The sequence below is a fragment of the Symphalangus syndactylus genome, chromosome 15 (genome assembly GCF_028878055.3).
Source record: "Symphalangus syndactylus isolate Jambi chromosome 15, NHGRI_mSymSyn1-v2.1_pri, whole genome shotgun sequence".
Lineage (NCBI taxonomy): Eukaryota > Metazoa > Chordata > Mammalia > Primates > Hylobatidae > Symphalangus > Symphalangus syndactylus.
The window spans coordinates 25,159,367-25,184,337 of record NC_072437.2 but is presented as its reverse complement, the minus strand read 5'-3'; the positions used below and the strand labels follow the sequence as shown (position 1 = coordinate 25,184,337).

Sequence of the window (24,971 nt, the reverse complement as noted above, 5' to 3'; positions counted from 1 at the left end):
TGAGGCAGGATTCCTGCCTTGTTCCTCCCTCCAGCCCTGTCTTGTATTCTGTGGAACTGGACCCAAGACATTACCCTGACTGATACCCAACAGACCAGTTATCTGGAGCATAATGCCATTCTGTGATGCCATCACCTAATCTTTCCTTTTGATTGGCTTTGACCTTCAATACCCTGCAAACATTTCTTGAGCAAGTCCCCAAACCTGACTGGGAGCACTAGCTCAGCTTCTTATTGGCTGTGTGATGCTCAGCAAGTTGGAAAAATTCTGAAACTCAAGTTTCTTTATTTTGGAAACAGGACCAGTATAGTCACCTGTATGTAGCTCACAATTGTTCTAAAGATTCAATACAGTAAAGCATGTGAAAGTGTCTTGCACACATTGCTATACAGGTTAACTATTTTATTTCATTGGATTTCTATTGAAAAATAAGCTCTATAATCTTTATTAGCTAATCTCTCCTAAATTCTTTGCTGGTGTTGTAGTTTAATGTTTGGCATAGGTTATGTGGAAGATTCTTAGACTTTTAAGTGTGCCAGAATCATCTGGGGTGATTTATAGAGATGGGTCCATGCCCACAGATTCTGGCTTTAGGTTTACCATAAGGCTCAGGAACCTGCATTTTGAAAAGCACCATGTATTAGTTTGCTTTGGCCATGCTACCAAGATACTGCAAGCTGGTGACTTAAACAACAGTCTTGCAGTTCTGGAGGCTAGAACTCCCTCCATGCTCTTGTTGGATAAATACTGCCAAGAGAGTAGATTTACTCACTATTCAATTCTCTGTCCATGAGATCCTCACAACTGGAAAGAATGAAATGTTTATGCACAGGCCCAGTCCTGCTTCAGCCTGGGACAGATTCCACCACTCTTGACAAAGTCCCTGTTTGGACATATTTAAAAATAAGTTGTTTTCTTTCTGGAATGCCCTTCCTGTATTTTGCTAAATATACTTTCTCCATATTTCAAGTTCCATCCAAGTCCACATACCCAGTGAAGCATTCCTTGAATAGCACAGTCTTCATGGATCTAGCTTACCTCTGATGTTATGGTTGAATTTTACCCTCTGTCTTTGTCTTGTGTCATTTACTGTATTATAAATTGGTTGCAACCAGAGATTATGTGTTATGTTCTGGTATTTCTCACCACTTCTATTATAATGTGGAGACCTAGTAGGTGTACGGTAGATACCACTGTCTTGTTTAAGAGCTATATGAATGCAGAGACAAAGATTAGAGCTCCTGTGCTACTAAGAATTTTTGAAAAATACAAGTCAATTTCTTTATTTATTCAGAAAGGTGATAGATTTTCCAAATATCCTTGGCAAAGGTTGATGGTTGAGGATATTGTACTAATTAAATGGAATATATGCATTCATTAAAATTATAACTATGATGATTATATATCAACATGAAAATGTCACAAATTCCTTTTTAATTTTAAGTGAGGAAAACAACATAAAATTATATTTATACTACAATTACTGCTATGAAAAAGCATGAATAAAGGCTGGGAGAGAACACAGTTATGAAAATAGTTATATTTGGGTGATAGATTAGTGAACAAATTATTTTCTATTTTTAATACTACAATACTGCTTTCATGAAAATCATGGGAAACATAACAGTGATAGACCGTTTGGATTGTTGTCAGCTATGGGAAAAATATTCAGTTTTTGGGAATGGAAAATGACATGAGCTATACAGAGATTTCAGCAGTCTTCAGTGCATGAGCTAATTCTGACAGCATTGTGCATTAAGTTTTAGCTTAACTAATAATGAGGACTCAGTTAATACAGGAGGTATTTTAAAGACATGGCTGACATGGCTAACCTGTCTTAGGGGAGCCATCTTGGAAACTTGCTATTTATCTATACTTATTGTAAGCTCGATATTTCAATTTCCTCCCAGGAGTAGAACTGCCAGTAGGATATCTGAAATTCAAGACCTATGACAATCAATACCTTAAACTTCTTGTACTCAAAATCCACATACAAGCGCTTTTTGGGACTGTCTTTCATTTTGTTTGTGTGGCAAGAAACAGTTTCTGGTCTTTGAATCATCATGTCCTTTTCCAGCAAAATATCCTGTGGGGTTTTCATCAGGGAAGAAAGGCAGCACACCGCAGTAAGATTTTGCTATGATTATCTCATCATCTCTTTTCATTTGCAGTGCCACTGGCAAAACTCTTTTTTAAAGAAGCGTTCAGCAAAATGATTGGCACTCAGTAAGTGGCTGATATTGAATAGGAAAAGCCAAGAGCTAATTTGAAGTCTTTATATAATGTTCTTTGTTTAAAAAATTGAGAAAAAATCCAAAATTAGAATACTAAGAACTAGAGCAGTCTTGCACCATACTGTTTTAATTGGCTGTTGCTTATGAGAAGAATCAATAATTTCTTTTGAAGTTTCGCATCAACTGCTTAATTTTGATCAAGTCTTGTAATTAATCAGGTGTGAATAAAATGAATCAGCTATAATTTTAACCGTGTTTTCTTAAAAAATAGCTACAATGATGTAAGTAATGGGTTATCTAACCTTATTCAAGGCTTTATAAATGATTTGAGCAGTATTTTAGAGGAACTACAACTTATCAATTAACTCATGAGTTTTGGTAATCACATTTTCAATACCTTTTAAGAACAAATTTATTGAAATGTTGATGTAATTTTGTGTTCTTCAGGTATTACACCTGTTTTATTTTAACCATCAAGTAGTAATATAATTCCTGCTGAATTTCCAACACTGTGTCAGCCCTCATGGAGGCAGAACAATGAGTGAACAATGAGCAGCCCAGGTTACAGACTTCATCCTCAAAGATCTTACAATATAAATGGAGGAACAGATAATATATTAAACCAGCAGAAAGTAAGTGACTTTCAATGTATCATTTTAATTATATATAAATAAAGTAATTTCAGAAAAGGAAGAACGCTTGAATAGCCAAAGTTCACACAGATGGTGAATGTCACAAACAGAAGTCAAATCCAGGCAATCAGAACTCAGTTTTTTCCTTTAATCATTATGCTCATGCTATCTCTCCACATACTTACATTAATGATTACATTGAATTTGTTTGCTCATATATTTATTGAACACATAGTATACGCTGTGTATGGTGGATATTTTGGTGAACAAGGTATATATGGTCTCTAGCATTGTGGAGTTTATAGTTGAGGGCTAGGAGAATATAAACATTAAACAAATAGCTATATAAATTATAAGTGATACAAAGGAGCAAGTTACAGAGTGTTAGAAGCACTCAACAGGAACATCTAATCTTGTCTCAAGAGGCTAGAAAAAGGTTGATTGCGGAAAGAAAACTGCCAAATTAAGAACTAAGAGCTGAGTAGAATTTATCTAGACCCCAGCCATGGCCATTCTTATTAAAGAATCCTGCGGCTTCTGTTAGCTGTTCATCTACTTTCTTACCTGCTCTATTTCCCTTTCTTCTTTCTTGCCTTCTTTATCTCAGAACTGCTCTTTTGTCTTCTGCACATCACATAAAAGAGTAGTCATTAGCATTCAGTCAGCCTGCTTCTTTAATTCTATATTGGGAGTAATTTGGCAATGTTTGGAAATTCTCAATTGTGCCTATAGTTTGGTGTTCAGAGGTTTCTTCTCAGTGTCACCTCATAAAACTATATTTTTTGCTACTTTAATTTTATTTTTTAAGATTGTTAATATTTTTACAATATATCTAATCAAAGGGATTACAACTCCCTAAAATGTTTGAATTTTTATTCCTGTCGCTTCAACTGTATGTGGACATAGCTTCTGGGTTTGTCAGCCCTTTGCCTTGGTGTCCTCAGTCAGTAGCTTGGCAACATATTACACTGGCAGGTTCTTATTGTCTGTCAACATAAAGCTTGCTTTGTGTACAGTATTAGCTCCTGGATGGTTCTGCAAAAGCGATGTGTCACTGAAATTTTCTTTTTTGACAAGTCTCTTACCTGGTGGTTAATAGCTGCAATGAAATATTTTTTCTTCAAGAAATGAGCCATTCCTTCTTGGCCATATGTTCTAGTCTTTGATGATATATTTGCCAAAAGATTGCCAATGAAACCTTCTTTTTTTCTGTCCATTTAAAAAAAATCTACCATTTCTCCATTCTACATTTATTATTTCTATCAGCAAAGTGATGTGTAACTGCAGCCTCTCAGGTATTATACTGTAAACCAATTGAGTGATTGCCTTCAACATGAGGGACCCAGTGTAGAGAAAGAAGAGGTGACAAATTCAGGATGTATTCCATTCAGCAACAAATGAAATAGAAAAGTAGATTTTTACTAAATTGTTTGAACAATCAGAGAGTTCAAACTCCCCGAAGAGAGTATATATTTTATAATCAATATAAAATGAGTTAACGTTTTTGTCCCTCTTGAACTACATAACACAAAACCTGCTGGATGTATTTACAGTTGCAGAGAAATCTAGAAGATAGGTCTAGTGTAGTCTGTCTTAAAAGAGCTTTGTGGCCTGTGCAAAATTCATGAAGATGTACCTCAATATGATAGCCATTTTCTGGCACAATAGTTAATATTGCGACAGAATAAGAAGTACATGTGACAGAGAGACAAACCACACATATAAAGACACCATATCTTTGTAAAACAAATGCTAATTTCAATGTAAGATTCAAATCAAAGTAACAACAGGGGCTGTGAATTGTAGATACTGGTTTCTCATATTCCTGCTTCTCTTAAGGGCAGCTCTTTTTAGCATACTCCCATGCAGCAACAGAAATTTGTATCTTTTTTTTTTTTTGAGATGGAGTCTCGCACTGTCGCCAGGCTGGAGTGCAGTGGAACAATCTCTGCTCACTGCAACCTCTGCCTCCTGGTTCAAGGGATTCTCCTGTCCTAGCCTCCTGAGTACCTGGGACTACAGGTGCGCGCCACCACACCCAGCTAATTTTTATATTTTTAGTAGAGACAGGGTTTTACCATGTTGGCCAGGATGGTCTCGATCTCTTGACCTCGTGATCTGCCCACCTCGGCCTCCCAAAGTGCTGTGATTACAGGCATGAGCCACCGTGCCCAGCCCAGAAATCTATATCTTTAAGGATAGTTGATTGCTTTGAGCTCTGTAAAGAAAATCAGCCAATTTCTCATAAATGTGAGTATTGCTAGCAAGAAAACTAGAAACAACTGCGCATGCTTTTTTTGGAATCAACAAAATAGGTAAAATTGCAGTAAGAATGATTCAGACAACTGTGAGGAGAAAGACTAGTAATACAGGTAATGCCTCTTTAGCACTACAATAGAATTTTGAGGGCTATTGTGAGATTTTTGTCCCAATGGCTTTAAAAATAGCCATACTATCACCAGTCTGAAGTGGTTAACTTGCCTGCATTCAGAAGTATTTACTAGACATCTTAAAATTACTGGAAATGTTTTTACACTGGGACTTGAATTATCGTTCTGGTTCTAGTACTAATTAGTTCTATGGTCACAGGCATATTTCCAAAAAGAGAAAATGAAGGAGTTATGTTGGATACTCATTGAGGTTACTTACAGCTGTGAATTCTTTCAGACTTCCCTCATGAAACATTAGGTAACTGCAGTCTTCATATTTTGCATGACTGTCTGTTGTCCTCATGGCAAGATTACTTGTAGTCAATGCTACAGGAAAAGCTCAAGAGATCTGTAATAAGAATTTTTCAGTGGGTCCACTTGGTGACATAGCTGGACTTAAGAGCACTGGTTGTGATAATACTTATGTAAAGTTCTGTACTTATGTGCATTCTCTGAATTTTATAAGTCCTGTTGATAGGTTAACTTCTGTTGTATTTTAATCTTCTGATTCTTCTCAGTAACTATTCTAAACTTTTCAAAATGCCTTCACATCTAATGTACCTTCTTTGATCTGCAGAATAAGCCTGGGAAGAGGGTATGTCATGAGTCCTCTCCCTGAGCCCAGTCATGCAAAGATGTGAGAATGTTGGAATAGAGGTAGAAGAAGGGGGTGACTCTTCTGGAGTCGGTATCCCATGGAAGAGAGAGAAGTCAGTAGCCAGGAAGTCTGGTCAAAGTCAGTGGCTGGGAGGAGTCCAGCTAGATGTGCGTTGGCAGAAGCATGACCTTTCACCAGGTGAAGGTCAACATCCAAGGGGTCGAGGAATAGTGAAGCAGGTATGGAGCAGACAAGATGTTTCGGGAGACACATCCATGTGTATTGAATTCCCGTACAGAGTAGAGGAAGAGCTGGGTATACTCAGTAACCAACGAGGAACGTATGCGGGTCAGTGGGGTAAACGGACTTACCCATAGTTGTTCTGTCCTCATGACATGGGATGCCAGGAATTAAACCTACATCTTTTGCGTACAATATCTCATTAAAATATTTAGTTTATTCTATTTCTAAATACAACATTTAGTTTCTTCTCCACCCTCTCATTGTCAGGATTAGGGTACTCCAAGTATGTTGAATAATATGTAAGTTCTTACATAGAATTTTTACACTGTCTCATGATGCTCTAACCTGAAAGCAAATTTGTGAAACGATATCCTGGTCAGGAGGTGTATCATGAAAACCTGAGGCTGCATATTTCCTCAATAAGGTTGCTTTCCTTGCAAGCAAAGTTTTAGAATTCAGGGTTTACTCAAAGGGCTGTTGTGATCATGAATTTTTAAAATCAGTTATTGTTTAACGTAAAATAGCAAATAAGGAATACAAGCCTGGTTACCTAAGAGCAACATTGTTGGTTGGAAAACCCATTCACTCCACAGCTGTCCCTAAAAAGTCCCTGATGAGTAACCTGGCTGCATCTCTTGAATATCTCTCCCTCACTGTGCTCCAAGCATCTGCTATCCCAGACTCATTGTTTGTTTCTGTCATTTCAGAGACATTGATGATGGTGATGCAGAGTGTTTTTTTTTTAATTTGCGGAAAAATGCAAGCAAATGTTTGATCTATAAGTTCATTTATTTGTATATTTGTTTTATCATTTGTTACCTTTCCCCTTCTAAGTAATAAAGTATTCTTTATTATTCACCTGGATTAAATCATGTTGTTCTTGCTTAGTAAGTCTACAAGCTGCTAAGTAAGTCCTTTCCAGTTCTCCATCCCAGCAAAAGCTGTTATTTATGACTGCAAAGACTATTTTCATTCTAATGAGGTTGTTTCCTCATTTTTGAAAATGTTTATCATGTAATATTTGAACATATAAACTGTATGTAACGTCATCCTAACACGAACACCTGTGAATCCCCCCTTCCATTAGGAACTGGAACAATTCTGTTGCATGTCTTGTCATCCTCGCCTACTTCATCTCTGTGCACCCCTACCCCTAGAGGGAATAGTGTCCTAAATTGCCTTTTAATTTATAGTTTCGTCACCTACACCTGAATGACCAAACAATATACCGTTTAGTTTCACTAATTTTGTAATCTCAAAATGGATATGTATATAATTATCTATAATTTGCTTTTTCCCAACAAAATTATGTTTCTAAGGCATTTCTGTTACTGCTCCTTATGGGATGGCGCTTTTAAAAGTTTAATGTGCATACAGATCACCTTGGGAGCTTGTTAAAACATGGATTCTGACGCAGTTCGTCCATAGTGGGACCTGAGGCTCTGTATTTCCAGCAGGCTCCAGGTCTTGCTCATGCTCTGGCTTGTGGGTCACCCTTTGACTAGCAAGGTTATAGAGGGTACAGATGGTTCACAATGAATAAGTGTTGTCTTACTCTAAAATTGATAGTTTGCTTATTAAATGCCAGCATACCTTCCTGAAAACATACACTTTTATTCCATTTGTTTCTTTCCCAAAACATTAACAGAAAGATGGAGATTCCGAAAAGAATTGCGGGACCAGCTTCCTTTGACCCAAGCACAATGATGAGCAATGCTTTTATCTAAAAGCCGTGGGGTAATAGGGAACCAAATTTTTCCCCATTGATGTTTTGGTTGTGTATTAGTCAGGGTTCTCTAGAGGGACAGAACTAATAGGATAGATGTAGATGAAGGGGAGTTTATTAAGGAGTACTGAGTGACACAGTCACAGGTGAGGTCCCACAATAGGCTCTCTGCAAGCTGAGAAGCGAGGAAGCCAGTCCAAGTCCCAAAACCTCAAAAGTAGGGAAGCCGACAGTGCAGCCTTCAGTCTGTGGTCAAAGGCCCAAGAGTCCCAAAGCTGAATAACTTGGAGTCTGATGATGTTCAAGGGCAGGAAGCATCCAGCATGGGAGAAAGATATAGGTCGGAAGTCTAAGTCAGTCTAGTCTTTCCACGTTCTGCCTGCTTTTATTCTGGCTGTGCTGGCAGCCGATTAGGTTGTGCCCACGCAGATTGAGGGTGGGTCTGCCTTTCCCTGTCCACTGAATCAAGTGTTAGTCTTCTTTGGCAACACCCTCACAGACACACCCAGGAACAGTACTTTGCATCCTTCAATCCAGTCAAGTTAACACTCAATATTAACCATCACAGGTTGGATGCTTTTTTTCTAAGGTTTTTGTAAAGAGGTTACTGGTCTGCTTGCTTTTCTCTTTCTTTGTTTTTTTGAAAACTGAGATTTTCAGGAAATGAGAATGTACATTGGCTATGCATATATTAATATCTTAGGGCTTTAGGATTGAATGCATATTTGCTTTCTTTCTCTTTCTTTCTTTCTTTCAAACTGAGATTTTCAGGAAATGAGAATGTACGTTGGCTATGCATATATTAATATCTTAGGGCTTTAATGCATATTTTTGCTTATTAGTCTTGCACTTCATCGCTTCATGATCTTTGGCTTTGGTAAGGTCTTGACAGTGTAAGATAATCAACCAGTAAAAAAAGAACAGGAGGCCGTGTGACAGAACTTCAAGCACCTCTTCAGTGTGATTCAGCTGAAAGATCTACAACTCTGACATGTTGATGATTGATCATCCTTGTGCTCCCCAGCACATAAATTTCAAGGAGCAGCTGACACTTCTGATCATCTTAAAGATATACTATTTAGCAATAATTTAACTTCCAGAGAGACTAAAAGATACTTTTATTTAGTGCTATTTATTCTACTTCTAAATTCATGGTGCTAAGTTATGAAACTCTAATCCCCTTCCACTTTAAGAACAGCCATTTAGCCATTGAGAAGATGGAAAATATGGTCATATATTATATGTGATTTAATAAAGCAGTGCAGAATAGGGAATTTGGCTCTTAGATTCTAATAGTTATCTGCCTCAGTGAGAGAAACTGGTGTTCTGAGGAATAAGTCAGGAATTAGTTCACACAATATTTACCGTTACTCTAATGCTGAATTTGGTAGGCGCGCTGTGGATTGGAGAGTCTTTCTGGCCTGTTTGGAGATATAAGAGGCGAAGTTTAACTTAAAGGACAAGGTATGTTTCCACTGCAAGGAAGAGAAACTTATCTCAAATTGGTTTAAGCAAAAAGGGGAATTTCTGTGCTCACATAACTGGCAAGTCTTATGGTTCTCTAGCTTCAAGCATGGATAGATCCAGGGGCTTAATCAAGTTATCAGATTGATCTCTCTCTCTTTATCTCTCTTTCTTCTACTTCCCTCCCTCTCTCTTTCCCTCCCTCTCTCCCTCTTTCCCTCTCCCCCACTTTCCCTCCTTCCCTCCCTCCCTCCCTTTCTCTTTTTCTCCTTCTGCCTGCGCTTCTCTTCCTCTCTCCCTCTTTCCCTCCCTCCCTCCCTTTCTCTCTTCTTCCTGCCTCTCTTTCTCTTCCTCTCTCTCTCCCTCTTTCCCTCCCTTACTTTCTCTTCCTTCTTGCCTCCCTTCCTCTCCCCTCTCTCTTTCTCTTTCCCTCACTTCCTCCTTCTCTCTCTTTCTCAGTTCTGTTTTCCTTGGTGTTGGCTTCATTCTTCCCAGCAATTGTCCAGGTTGGCAACCTGCAGCTTGAGGCTGACATTGTCTGACAAGTGGCAATCTCAGAGAACAGAGCGAAGCATTTTCTGTGTAGCTTAGGCAGTTCGTTCTCCCCTTCTGCTTTATTTTAGCTTCTCCCTCTTTTTCTGCTTTAACGATTTAATTCTTAATCATTTAGCCCTGAAATCCCTCCTGTTTCCTTCCTGAGTTACCCCTCTTTCTCTATAGACCTACATGCAGTCTTTGAAAGCTCTGGATGTGTGTGTGTCTGTGTGCATGTGTGGGGGGTTATTTAAAATTTTATTGTGTAATGTTTAACATCCTGTAAAAATGTTCATTATACATTAATACAAAAGCAGATCTCCAGTAGCTGTAGACTATGGCATCCTTCAAAACACAGATGAATAGAATCTCTAGTTCTATAGGCATGAAGACATACAGATAACAACAAGATATGCAGTAGGATATTCTCCACAGTGTTAACAGTGGTTGTGGCTAGGAAAGCATTAATTTCAAAAATTTAGCTTAGTATCCTGAAGTCTTTACTTTGGGCAGTTTGTATTACCCAGAAATGGCACCTTCACTCTCCTGATGGGGGATATTCATGTCTGTGCTTGGCTCTGTTACCCTGGGAGCTGAGTTGAGAGGAAGACTGGGGGTTTTAACACTGGGTATGTGGACTTTTGCCTAATGCTCCTATTTTCAGAATGGTACAGACACTTACCCTTAATTATACCTTATTAAGATATAATTATTAATTATACCTTAGGTGAGGTGGGGTGTGTGTGTGTGTGCATGTGTGTGTGCGTGAGTGTGCGTGCGTGTGAGTGTGTGTCCAGGCTGTGCTGAGCAAAGCAGCAAAGCAGATCTGGGAGAGAAGCAGAATCCCCCAGCACCCATGACAGCAATGCCAGGGCAAAGCCTCTCCTCTGGAGGTCCTTGGAAGACAAGAAGATCTTTGTCACCAAGGCACAGTGTAGTAGAAGTTGACTTCAGCAGCCACAGTCCCTAATTCTCAATGTTTTCTGATAAAAGTAAATCGGATGAGCCTCTATATAACATCTCAGACATCCCTGTTGAATTCATAATTAAAAATCTAAATGAATTATTTTTTATTAAGGTATACTTCCAAATGCTTAATATCCATGAGATAACTGATTTACTTCAAGAAGTCTTAACCATAAAAATATATAGAAAAATCTTATATAATACCTTAAAATATTTTAATATTTGGCAATTTTAAGACCCTTAAGGAGCTTTAGCTTTTTAGAGCTATTTTAAGATCTTTAAAGAACATTATCCACAGATAGCTCAATACAAGTGATTACTTAACTATCAAGCCACGTGTGGAAAGTAGTTTAGTGAACATTTTAAAATGGAATAATACCTAACATCAAATTTAAAGTAACATTTGTGATTTATTTAATTTTTCTTTTCATGAAATTTATGGCTCAATGCTGAACATAATTACAATATTTTTTATCCCCACTTCATACAGAGATGAATAGTTCTACTCTAATTAATTCTTCATTCTTTTTGCTATTAACTTAGTATGTTAGTAATTGCCATAAAATGGAAATAGCTAACAGGCATTGGGTGTTGTATTAGTCTTCCTTCTTAGCTCCTGTTCCTCCCGTCTCCTTCTTTTTATTCTTTAATTCTTTACTTTTTTAGTGAAAAAATCATAGCAACTATCATTTAGTTGTGATCTAACATATAGTTACATCATAACATATAGTTATGATCTATACATAAGTTTGAGAGTCACTGATGTAATCCCTCTCTGAACCTGATCTGAAAATTGTTGTATATTGTTGGCTTCTCTCTTTGTTATAAATATACACATATGAATGTTATTGTAATTTATACTACATTTTTTAACCTCTGAACAAATTATTAAAAACTCTTGTGTTTAGACAGATTTCTTATAATATAGTTTATTCTGGTGATTGTTTTTTAAAATTTGTATTTTGGACTAGATTACTCAAAATGTTACCAGCTAGAATCTGAGAATGCTGTAATATATTAGAAAAAATAGGTACTATGACCAACTAGGGTTACTGTCTGGGAATATAAGGATGGGTCAGGTATCAGGAAATCTATGAATATAATTTGCTGTATCAACAAATTAAAGCAGAAAAATTCATTACATTCATTGAAAAAGTGTTTGATACAAGAAATGGGGAAAGGATTCCCTATTTAATAAATGGTGCTGGGAAAACTGGCTAGCCATATGTAGAAAGCTGCAACTGGATCCCTTCCTTACACCTTATACAAAAATTAATTCAAGATGGATTAAAGACTTATATGTTAGACCTAAAACCATTAAAATCCTACAAGAAAACCTAGGCAATACCATTCAGGACATAGGCGTGGGCAAGGACTTCATGTCTAAAACACCAAAAGCAATGGCAACAAAAGCCAAAATCGACAAATGGGATCTCATTAAACTAAAGAGCTTCTGCACAGCAAAAGAAACTATCATCAGAGTGAACAGGCAACCTACACAATGGGAGAAAATTTTTGCAACCTACTCATCTGACAAAGGGCTAATATCCAGAATCTACAATGAACTCAAACAAATTTACAAGAAAAAAACAAACAACCCCATCAAAAAGTGGGCAGAGGACATGAACAGACACTTCTCAAAAGAAGACATTTATGCAGCCAAAAAACACATGAAGAAATGCTCCTCATCACTGGCCATCAGAGAAATGCAAATCAAAACCACAGTGAGATACCATCTCACACCAGTTAGAATGGCCATCATTAAAAAAATCAGGAAACAACAGGTGCTGGAGAGGATGTGGAGAAATAGGAACACTTTTACACTGTTGGTGGGACTGTAAACTAGTTCAACCATTGTGGAAGTCAGTGTGGCGATTCCTCAGGGATCTAGAACTAGAAATACCATTTGACCCAGCCATCCCATTACTGGGTATATACCCAAAGGACTATAAATCATGCTGCTATAAAGACACATGCACACGTATGTTTATTGCGGCACTATTCACAATAGCAAAGAGTTGGAACCAACCCAAATGTCCAACAACGATAGACTGGATTAAGAAAATGTGGCACATATACACCATGGAATACTATGCAGCCATAAAAAATGATGAGTTCGTGTCCTTTGTAGGGACGTGGATGAAACTGGAAAACATCATTCTCAGTAAACTATCGCAAGGACAAAAAACCAAACACCGCATGTTCTCACTCATAGGTGGGAATTGAACAATGAGAACTCATGGACACAGGAAGGGGAACATCACGCTCCGGGGACTGTTGTGGGGTGGGGGGAGGGGGGAGGGACAGCATTAGGAGATACACCTAATGCTAAATGACGAGTTAATGGGTGCAGGAAATCAACATGGCACATGGATACATATGTAACAAACCTGCACATTGTGCACATGTACCCTAAAACCCTAAAGTATAATAAAAAAAAAAAAAGGAAAAAGTGTTTGATAAATTTAGCAGCCATTTCCAATAAAAATTCTAAGCAAAATGGAAATAAAAGGAAAATATTTCAGCATGATAAAGACCATTTACTAACCAGCATGATAAAGACCATTTACTAAAATAATCAGCAAACATCATCTTAAATACTAAAACCCTAAATCATTTTCATTGAAGTCTGGATAGAGAAAAAGATGCCTTCTTTTGCTTATTAACATTGTTTTGTAGGTTGAAGTAAATGCAACAAATCAGGAAAATAAAATCATAGATATAAATATAATTAAGGAAATAGTAAGGTCAACTTTTTTTTTCCCAAAGAGATTTTTTACATATCTAGAAACCCCAAGAGATGCTGCCAAAAATGGCTAGAACTGATGAGGGAACTTTATAAAGAGCCAGATTATAAGAGAAATATTCAAGCTTTCTTTATACTATTAATGGTCACTTAGAAATGGAAATAGGAAAAGTGTTCCAGTCATAAAAATGACAAAAAATTTAAAATACTTAGGTTTAATTTTAACAAGAAAGCCACAGAATTTATAGGAATGCAATTATAAAAAATTATTGAAGGATATAAAACAAGACTTAAACAAATAAGAGAACTAATGCTCTATTTGTAATATATAAACTCAATGCCTTTTCATTTAGAAACTCAAGTTATTTTTTGAATTGAATTAAAAAATTCAAGATTAAGAAAAAACACTGGAGAAAACATAAAATAAAAAGAAGAATAAAAAGCCATTTTCTTGCTGGATATCAAAACATACTGTAAAACAACTGTGATGACAACAATGTTGTATGGGAATAGAGCAAAGATAGATTGGTAGACTGGAATAAGTACCCTGAAACAGATCTCACTATATATGGGAACAATCCATGATAAAGGTGACATCTTATTTCACTATGAAAAGAAGGATTTAGTTAATTTAGTTAAATAACTGCTCACACAACTGGCAATCAAAATAAATGGTTACCATTATTTTATATATATGCAAAATTAATTTCAAGAGCGTAAAAGACCTAAATTAAAAAATAAAATTCAAGAGGAAGATTAATCATACCTGTATTAACATGCAGGTTGTGGAGACCTTTCTAACCAAATCAGGAAGTCTAGAAGCTATTAAAGAAAACACTTTGGCCACCTAAAAGTAAAATATTTGAGTATGGCAGATGGTACAAAGACAATAAACTGGCCATAGCTTGAGAGGATACTTTTGATGTATGTTTTCCAAGGAAGTAGAGTCTGGGGCTGTGATTCAAGGGGTGAAGCTTTATCTGGGAGGTGCAAACCCAGGTTAGCGAGTGTGAGGATTAAAGAAAGAGAAGCAGGAGAACATGACGTGTTACTGCTTCCCAAAAAGACATATAAGATGCAGCAAGTCACTTGGCTGGCATATTTTCTCCCCATATGACCCTTCTCAAATGAGCTGCAAGGAGGACTTATCTTCCGAGAAGTCTATGGGAAGGGAGGGAGGACAGGGAATTTGTCTGCCTAGCTAGCCCCGCTCTGTGTCTTGTTTCCTGTTGGTCATTGATTGTCCTATGGGCAGTTAGCTTGCAGAGGGTGTCACTAGAGCTCCTTAATGCTCCCCCCGATGCCAGTTCCCATGTTCCCCATTGCGATGTTTCATGATAGTCTAGAAGTGGCCCAGAAACTGAGCATGTGGTTGGGGAGTGCAGCATAGCAGGGGCCAAGGGGGATGGCCTGACTCATCCAGGGTTCTCATCTGGTTGCATCCCTGTGGTGTTAATGGGTTTAACAGGCAGGTAATATGACCAAGGGGATCCGAGGAGAGGCAGGAGATTTGTATTTGGTACAATTGCAGAGATAAAAAAGCCTTTCAAAGAAGTGCAAATCCCAAAAGACACCCTGACAAGGCGAGTGACCACCTCGGTAGGTTTAATATTCAGGGCATGTGCCACCATAAGAGGATTGGAGCCAAGAACTGCCCCATGCCTCGGAGGGTTCCTGCTTTTTCTCACATGCATCCTGCTGCCACTGCTCTGGTCAAAGCTACCATGAGCTCTTACCTGCATTAGGAGGAGGCAGCCTTTACATTGGCCTTCCTACCTCTACTCTCTTCCCACTGTCAGTCTATTCCCAGTATAGCAGCTGGAGTAATCTCATTAAAATGGAAGTCACAGCACTTCATTCCTTGGCTCAGAACCCACCTATGGCTTCCCACCTCTTTTAGCGCAAATGCTAAAGTCCTTACAATGACCTGTAAAGCTCCACCTGATGCAGCTGGTTGTCACCTCTCTGATTTCATCTGCTACCACAACCACCGTGTGCCTCCTACATCCAGCCACAACTGACGTCTTCACTGTTCTTCCCACAGGCCAAGCATCCTCTACCCCAGGGCCTTTGCACTTGCTGGTAATGCCCTTCTCTGGGCTATCCATTGCCTTGTTTTCTTGCTTTCATTCTCACCATTTACTCAGAAGCAACCTTTTCTGTGAAGTGTTTTCTGACCACCCTTTAAACATTCTCAAACTCATCCCTGACATTTTGTATTCTTTACATCCTGCCTATTTTTTCTTTTTAGCATTTGCTAATATGACATACTGTATATTTTACTTATTTTTTTCTATTTTCTGTCTCTCTAGAATGTGGCCCCATCTGTGTGTCATTCAGTACTTAATTCTTAGGGCCTCATATGGTCTCTGGCATATAGTAGATGCTCAATAAATATTTGTTAAATGAATAAATGACCAATGAAAGAATAGTAAGGCCTGAATTCTGCCAGCTTTGGGCTTGTTTAGTATTCATGGCAAGGGTTGGTGGTTGTGTGGAGATGGAGTGAGGTACCCTTGAGTTTTCAACATGCCTGGTGCAGTCCATGTTTTGGGAAAGGATAGGAACTGCCATGTTCCTGAATATGGGCTAGGAAACAAGGAAAATCCACGTGCTAGTGGGGAAAGATGAAGAAATCTTATTGGGAATATAAAATGTCTGATTTGGATTTAGCTTGATAATAAGCTTTTGATTTTAATAAAAAACATGGATGATCCTGACAAGTGAATAAGATAAATGCATTTATTTAAAACAATTATTTTCAGAAGATAAAACTCTTTTCATTTAATGATATGAAGAGTTATCGAAATATTGTTTTGTGCTGTGAGGAAGCTTTCTGTTAATGACTTAAAACTGGAAAAAGAAGTGCTGCTAGCAAAATTAAAACGAAAATGTGATTGATTTTGGAAAGTTTATCTAGGCAGGATTCTATTCCAATGAAATCAATGTAAAATAATGATCTGATTCACCATGCAGGAAGATCCTGATTGTTTTTTGGACAAAAAGCACATTCTTGTTCACACCATGGAGTGCTTATTGAGTACATATGGTTTGTTTCGTTTGTCAAACTTGTGTTCAATAGAAAGCTGTATTACAAGATGCTAAGAGTTATGTTGTAAGTTTTTTTTTCTGTGATTAAATATGTTGAGAAAACCTTGACTTATCAGATGGTAAATATCTAAGAGAGGTTTTGAAATATAATTCCCTTACCATGGAATACTTTTTTTGTAAAACACCTGTTAACATGTGTAAGAATGGTGTTCTATGTAAGTGAATTTAGGATACATTTAGCCTAAAATGTTAATACGAAGTTTTTAGAAGTTTAGAGAAAATGTGTGTGTGTGTATATAAAAGTTTAGGTTTATATTAAAGTGACAGTTAATTTTGACTTTTCTGATGTTAATTAAGCATCTGTACATGAAAGACCATGATAATCCAGTTATTTTATTTTAACAAGGTAAGTTTTTTATTTTAAATTTTATTTCTTTGGGCAGTGGAGTGATTCATCATGGATTTATGGGGGTGTGTCTGTTGAAATGTTTGTTATTAAAAACAGCCATTTAAATTAAAAGTACTTTATTAAAGCCAAATGGTATTTTGTTATTCAGGACATTTTGTAATCTATTGAAGGAAATGGGTGAATTTTCAAATTCATAATTTTAGTTACCTTTCTATTAAAAGTATAAAACTATAAATATAGTACTTCAGCTAAATAAACAGTGAGTAGATTGACAAATATTTATTGAGCTTGCTACTGTGCCAGGTACTAATAGGCACTGGGGACTGACAGAGATAAGAACTCTATTCCTAATGATAATTCATTATAAGGCACAATTCAGCTTGGTGAATACATAGCAAGATTATTAGAATAACTTTAATCCTCTTTCTGGTTACTAAAGTGAAAAGAAAACAAGTTTTCTGTTTTATTCCATTTCAAACAATTTCACATTTCAGAGTGAAAATTCTAAATAATTTAAAACATTTCTTAGACAAAATGTGCTGAACATGAATTGCTGCTTTTATATGCTGCATTATCAGGTCCTAGTTCTCAAGTCATAGATTTAGTTCACAACTAACAGATGATGATTAGTGATGATGAATTCTGTGGTTTCCCTTTAGAAATGAGAAACTGTAGAGATATTAACATATGACAACTCCACCCGAATCAAAATTTTATTATTGAATGAAATAGTATACATATTTATGAAAAAATAGTGCCCTGAAAGAGAGCAATAAAAACTTCTAAAATTATTATTATTTTTTTATTTTATTATTATTATACTTTAAGTTTTAGGGAACATGTGTACTATGTGCAGGCTTGTTACATATGTATACATGTGCCATGTTGGTGGGCTGCACCCATTAACTCATTCATTTAACATTAGGTATATCTCCTAATGCTATCCCTCCCCACTCCCCCAACCCCACAACAGGCCCCGGAGTGTGATGTTCCCCTTCCTGTGTCCATGTGTTCTCATTGTTCAATTCCCCAATTCCCACCTATGAGTGAGAACATGTGGTGTTTGGTTTTTTGTCCTTGCGATAGTTTGCTGAGAATGATGGTTTCCAGCTTCATCCATGTCCCTACAAAGGACATGAACTCATCATTTTTTATGGCTGCATAGTATTCCATGGTGTACATGTGCCACATTTGCTTAATCCAGTCTGTCATTGTTGGACATTTGGGTTGGTTCCAAGTCTTTGCTATTGTGAATAGTGCCGTTATAAACATACATGTGCATGTGTATTTATAGCAGCATGATTTATAGTCCTTTGGGTATATATCCAGTAATGGGATGGATGGGTCAAATGGTATTTCTAGTTCTAGATCCCTGAGGAATCGCCACACTGTCTTCCACAATGGTTGAACTAGTTTACAGTCCCACCCACAGTGTAAAAGTGTTCCTATTTCTCCACATCCTCTCCAGCACCTCTTGTTTCCTGACTTTTTAATGATGGCCATTCTAACTGGTGTGAGATGGTATCTCATTGTGGTTTTGATTTGCATTTCTCTGATGGCCAGTGATGATGAGCATTTTTTCACGTGTTTTTTGGCTGCATAAATGTCTTCTTTTGAGAAATGTCTGTTAATATCCTTCACCCACTTTTTGATGGGGTTGTTTTTCTCTTGTAAATTTGTTTGAGTTCACTGTAGATTCTGGATATTAGCCCTTTGTCAGATGAGTAGGTTGCAAAAATTTTCTCCCATTCTGTAGGTTGCCTGTTCACTCTGATGGTAGTTTCTTTTGCTGTGCAGAAACTCTTTAGTTTAATTAGATCCCATTTGTCGATTTTGGCTTTTGTTGCCATTGTAAGTATTTCATATTATCTCTGATAAAAAACATATAACTACATTTTATAAACACAGCCTTGTACCTGAAGATTTAAGTCCGTTTGTATTTGTCATAATTACTAAATTTATAAATTAGATTTATTTGTACCTGGTTATCTTGTGCTTTTGTTTGTTCTCCCTTATTCTATACTTCATTTCTTCTCTCTTCTCACCTTCTTTTGGACTGATTATTATTTTCTCATTGTTTTTCCTCTTCTATTTTGAAAGTTGTATACACTGTATTCTAAAGGAAAGCAGTATTTTTATCCTTCTCCCCCTAAACACAAGAAACTCAATTATTATTCTCTTCCCATCTGTATGCTATTGCCAAGTATCTTAGTCCTATCATGCTTTTCTAACTCCAAAAGATATTTTAATTATGTTTCATTCCATCAATATTAGCTTTGGTTTACCCACATTTGCCATATTCTTTGTTCTTTAATCGTTTGTTTACATCAGACTTTCTATCTGGGATCATTTTCTTCTGCCTGAAAAAAATATCCTTTAGAATTTTCCTTACTGGGTGTTTAAATGTTGCAAACTCTCTGAGTTTTGGGTTGTTTAAAAATGTCTAGTTAGCCCTCATATTTGAGAGATGTGGAACCTGGGATTCAACTTCTGCATCAGTGTTTTTATTCCTCTCAGTACAGATCTGCCATTTTCTGGCCCCCATTGTTGCCATTAAGAAGCAAGCTATCAAATTAAGCATCACTTCTTGAAAGGTTGTATGTCTTCTCTCTATAGAGGACTTTATCTTCTCATGGTTTTCAGTTTTCATTTTGCTGTGTCCAGGAGTGCAGTTCTATGCATTTATCCAGCTTTATGTTTATATTTATAGTTTTTTTTTTTTTTTTTTCTTTTTGGAGACAGAGTCTGGGCTCTGTTGCCCAGGCTGGAGTGCAATGGCACAATCTCGGCTCACTTCAACCTCTGCCTCCCAGGTTCAAGCGATTCTCCTGCCTCAGCCTCCTGAGTAGCTGGGACTACAGGCATGTGCCAACACACCTGGCTAATTTTTGTATTTTTAGTAGAGACAGGGTTTCGCTATGTTGGCCAGGCCGGTCTTGAACTCCTGGCCTCGAGTGATCCACCCACCTCAGCCTCCCAAAGTGCTGGGATTACAGGATTGAACCACTGCACCCAACCATAGCTGGGTTTTCTCAATCTGTAGATGGCTTTCTAAAAACCTCTCAGCTGTTCCCTCTTCGAATATTGTTTCTACCCGATTCTTTCTTTCTCCCTGTCATTCTCACATCAGACCTGTGTTAGTCCTTTTCATTCTGTCCTCCATGGTTCTCAAACTGTCCTGTTTCTCATCTTGTTTTCTCTCTATGCTTTATTCTTGTGGTTTCTTCAGGTTTATCTTTAAATTCACTATTCTGTCTTAGGCCATATCTTACCTTCTGTTTTTAGAAGCAAGGTAGTTCTTCCAGAAAAGAACTGCACTTGGTTCCGCTAGGCAAGCAGTACTACTACCAGCCTGGGATCACTTTAAACTACATTTTTGATGGTATGTTTTTTTAGACAACATAGATTGTGTGAATTTGGGTTACAAACCATATGAGGGCCAGTGTATAGTTGCAAATTCCCAAAGGAGACTTTCCCTGTATACTTAGTGATATGGTTTATATCTCATCTTGACGAATCTCATCTTGAATTGTAGCTCCCATAATTCCCACAGGTTATAGGAGGGACCTGGTGGGAGATAACTGAATCATGGGGGCAGTTTCCCCCCATACAGTTCACTTGGTAGTGACTAAATCTCATGAGATCTGATGGTTTTATCAGGGGTTTCCCTTTTTGCTTGGTTCTCATTCTCGTTTACTGCCATGTAAGATACGGCTTTTGCCTTCCACCATGATGGCAAGGCCCTCCCAGCCACGTGGAAATGTGAGTCCATTAAACCTCTTTTTCTTTTAAACTACCCAATCTCAGGTATGTCTTTATCAGCAGCGTGGAAACAGACTAATACAGTCAGTGACTCCAGATAGTATGTGTCCTCACTGTCCCCTGGGGAGAGGGGCAGGGAGCATGTTTATTTGTAGGGTATAGGCTTTGGGGTCCAGGGTTTATATGTGGGGGTGGGGTTTCTATTAAATCACAACCTGGTTGGGCCCTAGTCTTTGTCTCTGTTTTTCCATACCCTGCAAGACCTTGAGCACCCAGGCTCAAATTCATGGCAAATATCCTCAATGCAAAAGTTGTCTCTGCTTTTGTTTCTGGGTGCCTGTCTCGATTCAGTTTTTAATCTGAGGATTCCTTACTTTCTTGCCAGCTTGGAGACATATTTATGATGGTGAGTTTTTTGTTTTTATCAATCATTTTAATTGTTTTTAATGGAAATGAGTCAAACTGTATATATAACCCACCCTTATTTTTTAAAAATTCACAAGAACAATGAGAAGATAATATAACATGAACATAGGTGCTGCTGCTATGGAAAATTACAGAAACCCACTAGAGTGAGCAATGGATGGAGCTGAGGCAGAGCCACAGCTGCCTTTCTCAGGATGTCAGCTGTTGCTAGGGAGACCAGCTGAATAGAGGGCAATTACCTAAGGAAGACTCTGAGGAGAACTTTGATAAACTGGTCAGCAGGTTATAAGAACACATGCATCTTGTTTTATGATTGACAAGTGTTTCTGTAATATCTGCAAGACCAGCCTCTAAGTAAGCGTGGTTTACTCTTTTATTCAGCAATAACTTAATGTGTCCACACCATTCCTGGCTCTAGATGCTTAGTGAATGTTCGATGAATTCTCTGAATTTGCAGAGACATGAAAAAAGGCATCCAAGTGGGCAGCCTTGATTAACTGGTCATCCATGTCATTGACTCCAAGTTTTAAAAAAAATGCAATAGGCGGCCACAATGGTCAGAACACAGAAGCTTGAGGCAGATTCTGGTGTCACCCAGAGCGACTAGACCAACATTCCGGTGTGGGCAGTGGTGGCGGCCGGCAGGCAGTGAGAGGAAGCCCGCTACAAGTGCCCTCGTTCCCCGCCTCTCTCGATGAACCGGAGGGAATAAGCCGCTCCTCCCGCAGGGGCTGCGCCTCCATGAATCCCTAGTTGTTTTTTTTTGCTTTCTCTCCCCTCTCCTCACCCCCACTCCGACCTCCGTCCCGCCTTCTCCCTTCGCCAGTGGCGGCCGAATCCATGTGCGGAGTCCATACCAGCGCAATGGCGTCCAACCCCCAACGGGGGGAGATTCTGCTCAGGGAACTGCAGGGGGATTCCCGAAGTCTTCCGTTTCCTGAGAATGTGAGTGCTGTTCAAAAATTAGACTTTTCAGATACGATGGTGCAGCAGAAATTGGATGATATCAAGGATCGAATTAAGAGAGAAATAAGGAAAGAACTGAAAATCAAAGAGGGAGCTGAAAATCTGAGGAAAGTCACAAGAGATAAAAAAAGTTTGTCTTATGTAGACAACATTTTGAAAAAATCAAATAAAACATTAGAAGAACTACATCACAAGCTGCAGGAATTAAATGCACATATTGTTGTGTCAGATCCAGAAGATATTACAGATTGCCCAAGGACTCCAGATATTCCAAATAGTGACCCTCGTTGTTCTACTAGCAACAATAGATTGAAGGCTCCCTTCGTCAGCGGCGGCCGCGTCCAGGTGCGGAGTCCATACCGGAGTGCAATGGCGTCCAACCCCCAACGGGGGGAGATTCTGCTCAGGGAACTGCAGGGGGATTCCCGAAGTCTTCCGTTTTCTGAGAATGTGAGTGCTGTTCAAAAATTAGACTTTTCAGATACAATGGTGCAGCAGAAATTGGATGATATCAAGGATCGAATTAAGAGAGAAATAAGGAAAGAACTGAAAATCAAAGAAGGAGCTGAAAATCTGAGGAAAGTCACAAGAGATAAAAAAAGTTTGTCTTATGTAGACAACATTTTGAAAAAATCAAATAAAACATTAGAAGAACTACATCACAAGCTGCAGGAATTAAATGCACATATTGTTGTGTCAGATCCAGAAGATATTACAGATTGCCCAAGGACTCCAGATATTCCAAATAGTGACCCTCGTTGTTCTACTAGCAACAATAGATTGAAGGCTCCCTTCGTCAGCGGCGGCCGCGTCCAGGTGCGGAGTCCATACCGGAGTGCAATGGCGTCCAACCCCCAACGGGGGGAGATTCTGCTCAGGGAACTGCAGGGGGATTCCCGAAGTCTTCCGTTTTCTGAGAATGTGAGTGCTGTTCAAAAATTAGACTTTTCAGATACAATGGTGCAGCAGAAATTGGATGATATCAAGGATCGAATTAAGAGAGAAATAAGGAAAGAACTGAAAATCAAAGAGGGAGCTGAAAATCTGAGGAAAGTCACAAGAGATAAAAAAAGTTTGTCTTATGTAGACAACATTTTGAAAAAATCAAATAAAAAATTAGAAGAACTACATCACAAGCTGCAGGAATTAAATGCACATATTGTTGTATCAGATCCAGAAGATATTACCGATTGCCCAATGACTCGCAGATCGCAGCAAAGGTTTCAGTTTAATCTGCAAGATTTCAGGTGTTGTGCTGTCTTGGGAAGAGGACGGTTTGGAAAGGTGCTTTTAGCTGAATATAAACACACAAATGAGATGTTTGCTATAAAAGCCCTAAAGAAAGGAGATATTGTGGCTCGACATCAAGTAGACATCCTGATGTGTGAAAAAAGAATTTTTGAGACTGTGAATAGCGTAAGGCATCCCTTTTTGACGAACCTTTTTGCATGTTTCCAAACCAAAGAGCATGTTTGCTTTGTAATGGAATATGCTGCCGGTGGGGACCTAAGGATGCACATTAATACTGGTGTCTTTTCTGAACCAACAGCTGTATTTTATGCTGCTTGTGTAGTTCTTGGGTTGCAGTATTTACATGAACACAAAATTGCTCATAGAGATTTGAAATTGGAAAACTTATTGCTAGATACAGAGGGCTTTGTGAAAATTGCTGATTTTGGTCTTTGCAAAGAAGGAATGGGATACAGAGATAGAACAAGCACATTTTGTGGCACTCCTCTATATCTTGCCCCAGAAGTATTAACAGAAATTTCCTATACAAGGGCTGTAGATTGGTGGGGCCTTGGCGTGCTTATATATCAAATGCTTGTTGGTGACTATCCCTTTCTTGGTGATGACGAAGAGAAACTTTTTGACAGTATTGTAAATGACGAAGTAAACTATCCAAGGTTCTTATCTACAGAAGCCATTTCTATAATGAGAAGGCTGTTAAGAAGAAAGCCTGAGCGGCGCCTTGGGGCTAGCAAGAAAGATGCAGAAGATGTAAAAAAGCACCCATTTTTCCGGCTAATTGATTGGAGCGCTCTGATGGACAAAAAAGTAAAGCCACCATTTATACCCACCATAAGAGGACGAGAAGCTGTTAGCAATTTCCATGATGAATTTACCTCAGAAGCACCTATTCTGACTCCACCTCGAGGACGAAGGATACTTTCGGAAGAGGAGCAGGAAATGTTCAGAGATTTTGACTACACTGCTGATTGGTGTTAAGTTGCTAGACACTGCGAAACCAAGCTGACTGACTCACAAGAAGACCTCTTAAAAATAGCAAGCCTTCATTTGCTCTCTGTGCCACCAATAGCTTCTGAGTTTTGTTTTGTTTTTTTTTTTTTAATTGAAACACGTGAAGATTTGTTTAAAAGTACCATTCTAATACTTCTTCAAAAGTGGCTTCTCATTGTACTTCAGCGTAAATATGAGCACCGGGAACAGTTTCATGGAGTTTAAGTTGAGTGAACATCGGCCATGAAAATCCATCACAAATACTTTTGGATCAATAGTCTATTTTAAAAAAGAAAGGAAAAAACCACTTGTTTGCAGTCCCTAGCTTTGCCATATGCCCGCCTTAAGTGGACGGAAAATTAATCACTTAACTATGTCTTACAAAAAGAAAAAAAGGGCTTGGAATGCTTTTTGTAAAACATAGTTAAGTGAAGCCACTTTTGAAGAAGTATTAGAATGGTACTTTTAAACAAATCTTCACGTGTTTCAATTAAAAAAAAAACAAAACAAAACTCAGAAGCTATTGGTGGCACAGAGAGCAAAT

The 24,971-nt window shown here is 38.1% G+C and overlaps 1 protein-coding gene and 1 pseudogene across 1 annotated transcript; both read left to right on the top strand.

Moving 5' to 3' along the window:
- The window catches only part of LOC129464114 (heparan-sulfate 6-O-sulfotransferase 3-like), a 388,520-nt pseudogene that overhangs the window by 48,443 nt on the left and 315,106 nt on the right, over nt 1-24,971 (top strand).
- Nucleotides 23,373-24,826, top strand: LOC129464106 (serine/threonine-protein kinase N2-like). Its single transcript, XM_055245069.2, has one exon. It carries the CDS (start codon nt 23,384-23,386, stop codon nt 24,413-24,415), a length of 1,032 nt encoding a protein of 343 aa, XP_055101044.2. The 5' UTR covers nt 23,373-23,383; the 3' UTR covers nt 24,416-24,826.

Bases quoted from the DNA above. Each gene is read 5' to 3' on its own strand.
- LOC129464106 (XM_055245069.2), top strand. From the start codon at position 23,384: ATGACTCGCAGATCGCAGCAAAGGTTTCAGTTTAATCTGCAAGATTTC.